Source organism: Cetorhinus maximus, chromosome 2 (genome assembly GCF_964194155.1).
Source record: "Cetorhinus maximus chromosome 2, sCetMax3.hap1.1, whole genome shotgun sequence".
NCBI lineage: Eukaryota > Metazoa > Chordata > Chondrichthyes > Lamniformes > Cetorhinidae > Cetorhinus > Cetorhinus maximus.
In genome coordinates this window covers 113,607,337-113,620,092 of record NC_135880.1, presented here as the reverse complement: position 1 = coordinate 113,620,092, position 12,756 = coordinate 113,607,337, and the positions used below count along the sequence as shown (strand labels likewise).

General features: G+C 37.8%; 1 protein-coding gene across 1 annotated transcript in view; it reads left to right on the top strand.

The window, feature by feature from the left end:
• The first annotated feature begins 2,472 nt into the window (after positions 1 to 2,472).
• Positions 2,473 to 12,756, top strand: part of shc3 (SHC (Src homology 2 domain containing) transforming protein 3) — a 271,811-nt gene continuing 261,527 nt past the window's right edge. Inside the window, exon 1 of the mRNA XM_078568592.1 lies at positions 2,473 to 3,129. Within this exon, the coding sequence (XP_078424718.1) occupies positions 2,596 to 3,129 (534 nt within the window). The 5' untranslated portion in view covers positions 2,473 to 2,595. The remainder of the gene's footprint in view (positions 3,130 to 12,756) is intronic.

Genomic DNA, 12,756 nt, shown 5'->3' with positions numbered 1-12,756 from the left:
GCCGGGCAGACAAATCACTACCAACTCCATGACAAGATTTGATGAGTTCCTTGCTGATGCATAACTAATGAGCTGAAAAGTGGAAAATTGGGCACTAAAATCTGCCCCGCCACCCAGCGGGAATCAAGCCAACTTTCCTGCCCGCCACCTTAGTGTCCAGAATGGAAAATACCGACCAATGTACCACATATTATGTAAGCAGCAAATGTTGCATTCAGAGACATTCAAATACATGCTTCTCTGACATCCCTCAGATGGTGCATCCAACTGGTCCATTCACATCAGCAAAGTGGATACATACATACTGTTTGATATTTTTGTGATTTGAATGTTAATTATTTTATTCAAAATATCAGATTGCATTGCAGATTATTATTATTCAGTCATTCAATCAGGCTTCAGAAATGTGTGGTTGATGGATACAATAACACACATAATATATTTCTGCTTTTGTGTTTTACATTTTCTTCCATTAGCAATTGCCTTTATCAACAATTTATTTAATTATTTTTAAAGCTTTTAGAATAGTCACTGTGTAAATGCTCCTGTTTGTAAAAATAAAATCCGTTTTTTGATGCTTGCCAATTTATACTCTGTGTACCCCATAACATGATATTTTGCTCATTTTTATTTATACAAATTTAAATATTTAATTTGTCATTTTTAAATAGTGGCAAAATAGTCCCACTCAGGGTTTTTTTGCATAGCTAATGTGATATAAATAAATATGATATCCTTCTTACATTTAACTCCATGATTTATAAATGATATAGATGTTAGCAAGCTGAACACCTTTTGTGAATTTGACTTTGCATCTCACACACATATACTGAGAAATGCAAGCACTCCCCCTTTTCCCCATAATAATCTGTAATGCAATCTGATATTTTGAATAAAATAATTAACATTCAAATCACAGAAAAATCGAAGTAGGTATGTATCCACTTTGCTGATGTGAATGGACCAGTTGGATGCACCTTCTGAGGGATGTCAGAGAAACATACATTTGAAAGAAACTGTTCTAATTGAATTAGCACCTGAACTCAATTACAACTATAGATTTATTATAATTTGCGTTTTTAATTTATTAAATTTTTGCTAAAAATCCAAGCCTTTGCTATTAAATTGTTGTAATTAGCTTAGCTTCTACATTTGAAAGAAACATACCTGTAAGGAAAATGGAAGAATCCACTATTCAGAAATCCTGTCCTGAATGAGTCATCCAGGTTCTTTCTTATTGGATAAAGCCATTAGCACCCAAGGGAACGTTTGGCAGATGCAGCAAGGCCCTATTTCATTCACAGAATTATTGGTATGCGCCCTTACCATTTCATTCAAATAAATATAAATGATTTGAAACATCACTTTCCCATAGGATAAAAAATGCTTCTTTTTTGTATGTGTTGGTATGAATCTATATTATATCAAAAGCTAATGATTTTCTGAATGGAATGCTTGGGAGTTGAATTAATACGCTGAGAAATTAATGCAGTGCATATTATGAATGAGATTTACACTGTGTCTCTTATTAATTGTGTTTCTCGGCAGGAGAGGAGGAACTTGTTCCTAAAATGGTGGGGAAAGAAAAGCTTTATTCAGTGCTGATTATGGATCTGGTACCAGAGGTGTTCAGTTCATTTTAATAGGGTAAACCATATTACCTGAAAAATGCTGAGGCTGCTGCCACTGTGTCTAGGTATTACAGTATTTCAAGAACCTTAATTTCTAAAAGCAAAATTAGATGGAGAAAGAATGAAAATGCTCAGCAGATATAGTTTATCTTAGCTTCCTATGCTCAGTTTGAAATTTGAAGTAGATGAAATGGGATCTAATTTGAAACAGATGCTTTTAAATTTATGCTTTTCATAACATATATCTACATTATTACAGAAAGTTAAGCTGTTTTTCTCAGTTACTGTACTATTCGAATTCAGGATTATGATTTGCTCACCGTGGCTAAGTTTTGATGCTTTCTTTGGTTTAATATATTGCCTAATCCACGTAGGCATATGCAGGGATTTTCGAAAGGGTATATTACAGCTGTACGCAGCACTGTAAAGACTGTACAGCTTACAGGGTTTGAATGATAGGATGGTGTAATACAGTAAACAGACATAAGTAGAAATAATTTTGCTGAAGATGAAATTCCTGGTGATTAGAACTGTTTACTTTCTGGAAAAGAAAAATTCCTCGGCTTTGAGTGAAAATGCCCTTCTATCAAGATCGGAAGGGGAAATTTGAAAATTGATTGGTTCTAGTGTGCTGTAAGTGGGTGGATGGTTTTGCAACAGGAAGTGATTTGCAGTGTTCAGTGAGCCTTTTGTTGAAAAGGGTCTTCTCATTTGTGTGAGTCATGCTTTTGCTGCGAGCAGCTTGGCAGCTCTAAGCAGGACGGTGATCTCTGTCTTAGCAAAGTACTACTACGCCAGGCCCTTACTTCTGCACTTAAGGTCGCATTTATTTCTGTGGGTATTCATATGCCTGAGTTTATCAGGTTACTTTTGGTTCTGTGAGAGATCTGCTATGGTAGAACAAATGCTTTCTAAGTTTGCGTCAGACCTGGATGTACATATGCAGAAAAGCAGATAGAAGGGCATGCTTCACCGTACAAAGTATAACCGTTTTAGGAATGATTCAGTGACATCATTCGATGAGCTTATACACAACTTATCAATGAACGGCAAAGGCTCGACTGTTACAACAACGACGACATCTGATGCACCTTCGTACCCAACCTCATCGGAGGTGCTCCGCAAGGACCAGGAAGATGGGCCCACCACACTCTGTACCTTCATCCAAAAGATGTCCCATCTGAAATTTGCTAACACAGGCAGCCTGTTGGGCATCAAAAATCTGTCCTCTGCAGTGAAAGACCTTGCAGCTTCTAAACTGCAAGGCACTCCTAGCTCAGTTACAGCAACTGTAGATACATGTAACCCTGTCTCTACCACTCCATGTTCCCAGCAGGACGTGAACAAGATGAGCACAGACAAGAGGGCCAAGGTAGAAGACATTCACCTGGGTGGAGAGGACTGGAATCACAGTGGCAGTTTTGTCAATAAACCCTCACGAGGGTGGCTGCACTCTAATGAGAAGATCCTGGGTCCTGGTGTGACGTATGTTGTAAAGGTTGGTTGCTTTTTTTCTTAAAAATGTCTTATCTAAAAACCCAGACATTATCCATAAATATTAGAATATAGCCCGTTTAGCATCTCCTCAAGATAAATGCTTTAACCTGACCTTCATAAGAAATATATATTAAATTATACATCATATTCAGTTGATCCAACCTCAATAAATATGTCTAATTGTGTTTAACTTCTTAGTTTGCTATACATATTACATAGATTCTGCTAGTTATAATTCATTTTCTTGAAAAAGATGGTTTATATATATATATAATTTTAATATCTAATATTTACATGTAATCTTCTTTCAATGTAATGTGTAATGGTGAATGATTTAAAATATCTTTTGGAGCTGTTTATCATACCTGTAAGATTCTTACAAAATGCTGCAGCACTTAAGATTTTTTTTCTCAGTCTTAAGTATTAATCTATTTATTTAGCTCAAAAGCCTTTTGTTGCTACAGACCCGTACTTAGCCCAGTACATTATGTTTCTTGCTAGCAAAAATGCTGTAACCTGCATTTAGTTCAGTTTATATTAATGTTATGTTTATGAATTGAACAATTTTCCATTCTGTATATCATTACATGGATTAACAATCCACCAAATAGAAAGGAAATGAAATATTAAAAACAAAATAATCTAAGAAAGGTCAAACTAAACCCAATTCAGTGCCATATACCAACTCTGGTGAAATGGGTGACTGCCAGTGTAATTGAATGTAAAAGGGATTATTGCAAATGCAAAATATTTTGTATGTAGTGGAATCCTGTAATATGTGATAGGTGCGACAAACAGAATATTGCTTATAACCAGAATTTGATATGATAGGAATGGCTGTACCGTTACGAACTGAGTGTCAGAAACATCCTGGGACATGGGTTAAATGAGCTTATATTAGAAACTTGCAGGAACCTGCTGGTATAAGGTGGTAGATTTTCAAGTATAGCAACATCTTTGAGGAACTTGAAAACTGACATATATATCTATATATATATATATATATATATAAAGCATTAATTAGAGTTATATAAATCAATACCTATTTTAAAAGAATTAGGCGTACAATTGCTAAGCAGCTTTTTTTGCACCTGGCTCAGAAGATGTTTGTGACTGTTAAAAACAGTGTATATTTTTAGGGACTGACCATACAAATTCTCAAGAATACTCAATAAAAATATAAACTAAATTAGAAGGAAAATTATTTTTGCTAAAGCTTTAAATATGTTGTTGCTTACCTATCCTTATATAACCAAATTGTATAAGATAAGCTTATCTTGATAAAAAAAATGCTCATCCAATATGGATAAGGGCATTGCAAACTGTCAATGTGCTTACATTATTCTCTTTCATGAACATTTGAAAATCCTCCATCCCTCTCATTTGTAAACTAGGGGAAAGGTCCATCCATTAACTGATGGAGATCTGTCTTATTTCCTTCTGGTTCTGTGTTCAAAATGGTGGTTCCAAAATTAGATAATGCCGAAAGACGCATTTGTACGCAATTAAATCTGTTGTTTGCGCTGCTGAGCAGAACATTCAATTATTTTTTAAAATACTATAAACCTAGTTACTGTTTGGTCAATTCCAGGACTACCCCTGCACTTTGAACCTAAATTTCAATGTGTGAAAGAATGTTATGAGTGTCACAATGTGGCTTTAACTACATTTTATTGGACCACATTAGAGCGTTTAAGAACAAGAATGTACAATACATTGACAATTATGCTGTTGTGAGTTAAATATTTAAGCACTATCTACAAATTTAAATGTTCTTGTGAGGACTACAACTTCAACCGCTGCCAACCCCCCAACCCCTAAATTCTTAAATTTGAACCATGAAAAAGTGAAGGAGTCAATGACAGGACTCTCATTCGTTTATCATTAAAAGCTATCGGCTGCTGTTTATGTGAAAGAGGCAATGAATGTACATACAATGCATGCACAGTGATGAAACATTACTGCTATTCTTAATGGCTGTGTATCGAACAAATCTGTTTGTTGCTTGGAGCAATTTTTAATTAGTGTCTCATGTTCACTCTTCACTTCATGCACCAATGAAATAAACAACCTTTATTGACACATATAAATAAAAGTATTTCCACCATTTTCTTGTTATGTTTGATCTCAACATATCCAGCATTGTACTTTTAAATTACAGCAGATTTGCTATGTAGATAGGTAGTAAATTTGAAAAATAGAGACCCAAGTGCCTTTTTTGGAAAAGAAGAAACAGGAGTAAACCGAAAAACATGCTTTTCTGTACTATTCTGTTTTCAGAATTCTGTCCTCTGTTTTTTTTATGAATCATAGGTCACATTGCTACTGAGGAATATTTCAGGTGCAGAAGCCCGATTTCATATTTGTTTTAACTGTGTATCAATCCCACAAGGGTCCTTGTGTGCTATTTTTCATACGCCTGTGGCATGGATATGCTAGCACAATGGTATAACATCTTTTGAATGAAGAAATGTGGACCAGCAGGCAGACCTGGATCATTCATACTCCTCTGCACATTCCCCCTGACTCTCCCTAAAGATAGACATGTTGCAGTATACACAGCTCCGCTTATACTTCTAAATTCATCACAGTGAAAAGGACACATTCATTTTCCATTCATGATATTTTTTCATTATTAACAAAAAAAGAATCAGACAGACACTTGCATGCTGTTAAAATCGCCTAAAAGGCACTAGAAATATCAGTTTGGAGAAATATTGCGAAGAGGAATGAAAGTGCAATTCTGCTATTGCAGTGCGAGCAAGTTTAAAATTTATAATTTGCTGCAGAAACTAGTGAGATTTAAAATGATCGCACAATTAACTATGTTTTGATACAGGAATATCTTGCATTTTAAGTTAATTTATTGGTATTTCAGAGTTTCAGTTTATCTCCTGAAAGATGGACAATGAATAAAACAGGGGAAGCTTTATTGGAATGAATAGACGGTGTTCACGGCAGCTACTGTTACAGTGTGAACTGTATTGGTAAAGCTTCAAATGCTTAAATAATATTGTTTACAGTACTCAGTGGTTATGGGAGAGAGTTTTAATCAAGAAAGATGGACAAAGCTGACCCATTTCTTCCATGTGTCAACATTGCATCTTTATCTGTGACAGATAAATACTAGCAGCTTTAATCTTATGTCCGATCTAATGGTTTTATGTTTTTAATAGTTTACAGTGACTCTCGCTGTCATTTTACAAATTGTGTTGTCCTAAATAATAGTTTGAGAAAATAGTTTTTAAAAATTCATGCATCAATAAAATGTGAGTCTCTAAGTACTTTTTTCACTCTTAGAGCTCTGGTGATTAAATTTCATGACTATGGCACTTCAAACTTCTCTGCTACACAGTTATTAAATTCCCAATGCCATTGTCCTCACTAGTATTACGAGACATTTAAATAAGTAGTTTTACTATTACAGAGGTCAGATTCTGTAGCCCTAACTTACCAATCTTACCAATTTACTCTGAAGGACAATTGCAGATGGGTAAATCAGTTGGTTTATTTAATTAACTAAATTACAAATGTATAAATAAAGACAAATGCAGATAATTTGTAATTGATATGTTAAAAAGTAAATAACCAGTTATAATTAAGCAAAAACAAAACACTTCAAACTGATTTAAAGTTTGAAATAAAAAAAATCACTTCTTCTCACATCACTGGTTTGTTACTTTGGATGTTTTCCTAACTAAGTATGTATTTATCTGAGTCAGATTTGGGTTCACTGTCACTTTGCTAATTTTGTCTTATTGTGGATGCACAATGCTATTTTCTAGTTGCTTTGTTTTGTCTGATCTGCTCAGATATGCCAACATATTGTTTCAATCTGACTACTGTTAGTAGTTGATTAATTATGTAAGATTCTTGTAGTAATGGCTGCTGGAAAAAACAAAACTCTCTGCTTTTCTGTGTGCACTTGAGTTCCTTGGTGGTTCAGTGCTTTGGGGTCTGCATCTGCTCTTGAGTTACATGCATCGTGATGTCCTAGTTATCTAGTGAGTATATGTTCAAGCGTGTTCATTACCAACCTTGCCCTGGCAAAATGAACATGATCCTGCTCCATGCTGGCCTAATATGCACTGTCTACTGATTTCCCTGGTGGTCTGCTGGATACGTTTTACTCGCCTTGCTATTCTAATGGGATGTGCAGTTTTGATTTCCCTATTGATCTTAAGGATATGTGTGTGTTGAACGTCTCGCAGAAATTACATCTATGTTGGTTGGGTAGGATAGGTGCAATTAATCTCTTGGTAGTCTATGATGTGTGTGCTTGATCTTCTTTGTTGACACTTGGGTACTTTTGGAACTATTAAGAACACAGGAATTACTAGGCTAGACCAGTTTGCCTTCTACCATTCTGTTCATTGCATGATACAATGATAATAGAGTAGTTGACTAGCAATAGCAATCAATCCCTATTAGTTCACTACACAGAACCAGACATGAGACAAGTGGTGGTTGGTGGTTGAAAGCTTGGGGAGCTATAGGCCCAAAGCCACCTATTTCTCCCAAGCATAATACAATTACCACATGTCATGCATCAAATTGCATATACACTGTATCCCAAAATATTATTTTCCAAAAGTAATATATCTTATTGCATTTGAATAAACCTAATAATCTTAATTTTCTAGAACGTGTACATTACAAGTCTTTACCTCAGGTTTCAATTAAAAATTTCAATGGTATTGTGGGGTGTTATGGAGACGCTGGTGCAGGGGGTGGGTTACATGCTTCCCTGCAAAAAAAGGATAAGAATCCTACCCTTCCTCTTAAGTGTTTGTAATGCAGCTGATTCGGATTGGTTAATTTTTTGAGGATTAGCTTACTTTAAAGCCACACAATGGCATTTATCGAAGAAGGAAGGACATAGACTTCTCGCTCACTTTGATTAATAAGGGTTAAAAAGGAACAGCCAACACAGATTTATTACGGGAAAATCATGTCCAACTGACCTGATTAAATTCTTTGCTGAAGTAATAGAAAGGGCGATGAAGGTAGTGAGGTATATGTATATATGAACATTCAAAATGTCCTTGATAAAGAACGACATAACAGACTTATTTGGAAAATAGAAGCACATGGTATTAAAGGGGCAGTGGTTACTTGGATACAATTTTACTAAAGGGAGGTGGTAGCATAGTGGTATTATCACTGCACAGGTAATCCAGGGGACCAGGGTTTGAATCCCACCATGGCAGATGGTGGAATTTGAATCCAATAAAAACATGGAATTAAAGGTCTGAAGATGACTATTGCTGATTGTTGTAAAAATCCATCTAGTTCATTAATGTTCTTTAGAAAAGGAAATCTGCCATCTTTGCCTGATTTGACCTGCATGTGACTCCAGACCCACAGCAATGTGGTTGACTCTCAAGTGCAATTAGGGATGGGCAATAAATGCTGGCCCAGCCAGGGACATCCCATGAACAAATAAAAAAAAGGATTAGGAGGCAGAGAGTAGTGGTAAAGAGCTGTTTTTTCCCCGGGTTGGTATTAGGACCACTGCTCTCTTTGATATATATTAATGGCCTGTACTTGGGTATAAAGGGTATAATTTCAAAGTTTGCAAATGGTACAAAACACAAAATCATAGAATCATTGAGTGATTACAGCATAGAAGGAGGCCATTCAGCCTGTCTGTGCTGGCCCTCTGAAGGAGCCATTCACCGAATGTCACATTCCTGCCTCTTCACTGTAGCCCTGCAAATTTTTCCTTTTCGGATAATCCAATTCCCTTTTGAATGACTCAAATGGTCCTCCCTCCATCACACTCTCAGGCAGTGCATTCCAGATCCTAACCACTCGTGCGTGGAAAGGTTTTTCCTCATGTTACCATGAGGCTCGGTGGCACCACTACTGACCGACCTGGCCGAGTCCTAAAGGACATAGCTGCTAGACTGGGTCTGCGGCAAGTGGTGAGGGAACCAACAAGAGGGAAAAACATACTTGACCTCATCCTCACCAACCTACCTGCCGCAGATGCATCTGTCCATGACAGTATCAGTAGGAATGACCACTGCACAGTCGTTGTGGAGATGAAGTCCTGGCTTCACATTGAGGATACCCTCCATCATGTTGTGTGGCACTACCATTGTGCCAAATGGGATAGATTTTGAACAGATCTAGCAGCTGAAGAGTGGGCATCCATGAGGCGCTGTGGGCCTTCAGCAGCAGCAGAATGTACTTGAACATAATCTGTAACCTCATGGCTCGGCATATCCCCCACTCTACCATTACCATCAAGCCGGGGGATCAATCCCGGTTCAATGAAGAGTGCAGGAGGGCATGCTAGGAGCACCAGGCATGCCTAAAAAAAATGAGGTGTCAACCTGGTGAAGCTATAACACAGGACTACTTGCATGCCAAACAGCATAAGCAGCAAGTGATAGACAGGTCTAAGCGATCCCACAATCAACGGATCAGATCTAGGCTCTGCAGTCCTGCCACATCCAGTTGTGAATGGTGGTGGACAATTAAACAACTCACTGGAGGAGGAGGCTCCACAAATATCTCCATCTTCAATGATGGAGGAGCCCAGCACATCAGTGCAAAAGATACAGCCAAATCTTCAGCCAGAAATGCCGATTGGATGATTCACCTTAGCCTCCTCCGGAGGTCCCCAGCATCACAGATGCCAGTCTTCAGCCAATTCGATTCACTCCACGTGCGATCAAGAAAAGGCTGAAGGCAATGGATACTGCAAAGGCTATGGGCCCTGACAATATTCTGGCTATAGTACTGAAGACCTGTGCTCCAGAACTTGCCACATCCCTAGTCAGATGTTCCAGTACAGCTACAACACTGGCATCTACCCGGCAACGTGAAAAATTGCTCAGGTATGTTCTGTACACAAATCCAACCTGGCCAATTACCGCCCCACCAGTCTACTCTCCATCATCAGTGAAGTAATGGAAGGGATCATCAATAGTGCTATCAAGCAGCACTTGCTTAGCAATAACCTGCTCAATGACACATAGTTTGGGTTCTGCCAGGGCCACTCGGCTCCTGACCTCACTACAACCTTGGTTCAAACATGGACAAAAGAGCTGAACTCCCGAGGTGAGGTGAGAGTGACTGCCCTAGACATCAAGGCAGCATTTGACAGAGTGTGGCATCAAGGAGCCCTAGCAAAACTGGAGACAATGGGAATCAAGGGGAAAACTCTTTGCCTGTTGTTATGACGTGGCAGGTGATATGTACCAGGCGGACCAAATCCACAAGGGAAACTTGGCCACGCTACCACAACCATTTTGTAATTGGTGTTTATTATGAGAAGATTAGTGCACTGAATTCAGAAGTAATGAGCCCACTAACACCTTTATAGAGATTTTACAAATTAAATTGAAACATTTATTAGCAAAAGAAAATATTTCAAGCACATATATAACATTACAATTACTTAATTCTACAACAAACCCCAAAATTCCTAATTAACCTGACTCCCAGCTACACACCCTCTTTAAGGCAACAGTCCAGAATAGATTTTAAATTTAGATAGGCAAATCAGCAAGGTTACCACATGTACCCACTCAACAGTGGAATTCCAAAGGCTTTTGAAGACAACTTTAGTTACTGGACACAGCAGACCCCTGCAAAAGTGGCTAGAGGCTTCCTCCAAGTTTCACACGGTGTACCTTTCAGGATTTTACATGCCCACACCCCACACAGTCTTCCCTCTCTCTTTATATATGTTTCCCTCTTTTAAATCTGTAAATTCCATTGTTCTATATGTCTTTGAAAATTTACTTTTCCAATAATATAAAAATCTTTCATGTTGCCAATATGGTCAGTACCTTTGGGAAAAATAAACATAATAACCTTGCCCTATTTATCCTGTTAGTTGTAAACATTCTACCACCCCTTTGAAACCTAAACAACCCTTCACTTATCTAAAAATGCAAATTTCCTTCACACCCTAGATGCTAAGCCCTCATCCATGTTTACTCATGAGCATTTCAAATGTCTTTTACACCCAACCTCTTTTGATAATTTCAACCTTGCAGTCGACCTGACTCCAATTCAATTAAATCACACAGACAGAACTATACACACTCATACTCATAAATCTATTTTACAATAAACCACAATAATATTATGAAAAATATGATAGTTTCATGAGATGTGACACCCCATGAAAAGCAATGTGGTCCTGCCTGCAGAGCCTCGTGCTGATTCCTGTGAGTGCTGCACGATGCAAGGTAGGCAAAGTAACCTCAAAGTGATGAGCGAAGTGCAGGTCGCCACTTATATCCTGTTCTGAAACACGTCGTTCTAATTGCACGCCAACGTGCCTAGATGATCCAGCGTGGATGGATGATTCCAGTGAGTAGGACTTACAATAAGATACAAATTTATTAAAATGACGTTCCCAACGTGCTGTGGCAGGAAATTTGGCCTGCCATTAATGGGTGGGGTGGACAATCGCAAACTAGTTTCACAATGACGTTAAAACTGATTTCTGGCTGCCTTGCCATATTTTACACTCCCGCCCGCCACAACGCCCACTGCGAACAGGCATGTAAAATACCCGTCCTTGGCTGTACTTGAACTATCTCTTCTTTAAAGCCAGTTCATTCTTCAGTCTGCTAATCTTTCATTCCAATTTATGTAGTAAACAATGAGAATGATAGTAACAGACTTCAGGAGAACATAGATAGGCTGGTGAAATTGGCAGGCAAGTGACACATTAATGCAGAGAATTGTGAGAAAATAGATTTCGTTGGAAAGAATGAGGAGCGGCAGTATGAACTGAAAGGTATGATATTAAACCTGGTTGTGGGAACAGAGAAATCTGGAAGTAGGAATACACATATCAGTGTAGATGCAAGACAAGTAAGGAAGATTGTTAAAAAAGTATATGGAATTTTTGGTTTTTTAAATAGAGGCACAGAGAAGTTATCAAGTTATGGTAAACTTTTATAAAATAATGGTTAGGCCTCAGCTGAAGTATTGTGTTCAATTAGCACCACACTTTATGTAGGATGTCAAGGCCTTGGAGAGATTTACTACAATGAGGTTTACTAGGGATGAGCGGGTTAAGTAGAGAGATTGAAGTAGCTGGGCTTGTTTTTCTTAGAGCAGAGAAGGTTATGAGGGGATTTGATAGAGGTGTTCAAAATCATGAACAATTTTAATAAAGTAAGAAGAAGTTGTTTTCCTTGGCAGAAGTATTAGTACCAGAGAACACAGATATAAGGTGATTGGCAAAAGGACTAGAGGCAACATGAAGAAATAGTTTTTAATGAACGTGTTGGTGTGGTTTGGAATGTATTGCCTGAAAGCACGATGAAAGCAAATTCAGTTGTGACATTCAAAAGAGAATTGGATAAATACTTGAAAGGAAAATAAATTACAGGGCTCATGGGAAAGAAGAGGTAAATGGAATTAATTGGATAGCTTTACCAAAGAACCACACAGACGCGATGGATTGCATGTCCTCTTTCTGTGTTGTATCAGGAGTCGATATTAGGACCATTGCTTTTCTTGTTATATCTGAATGACCGGGACCTCAGTATAGGGGGAGTAATATTTTGAAGTTTGTGGACGATACAAACTTGGTGACATAGTAAATAGTGAGCAGGATAGTAGCTGACTCCAGGGACTGGATTTTCATCAT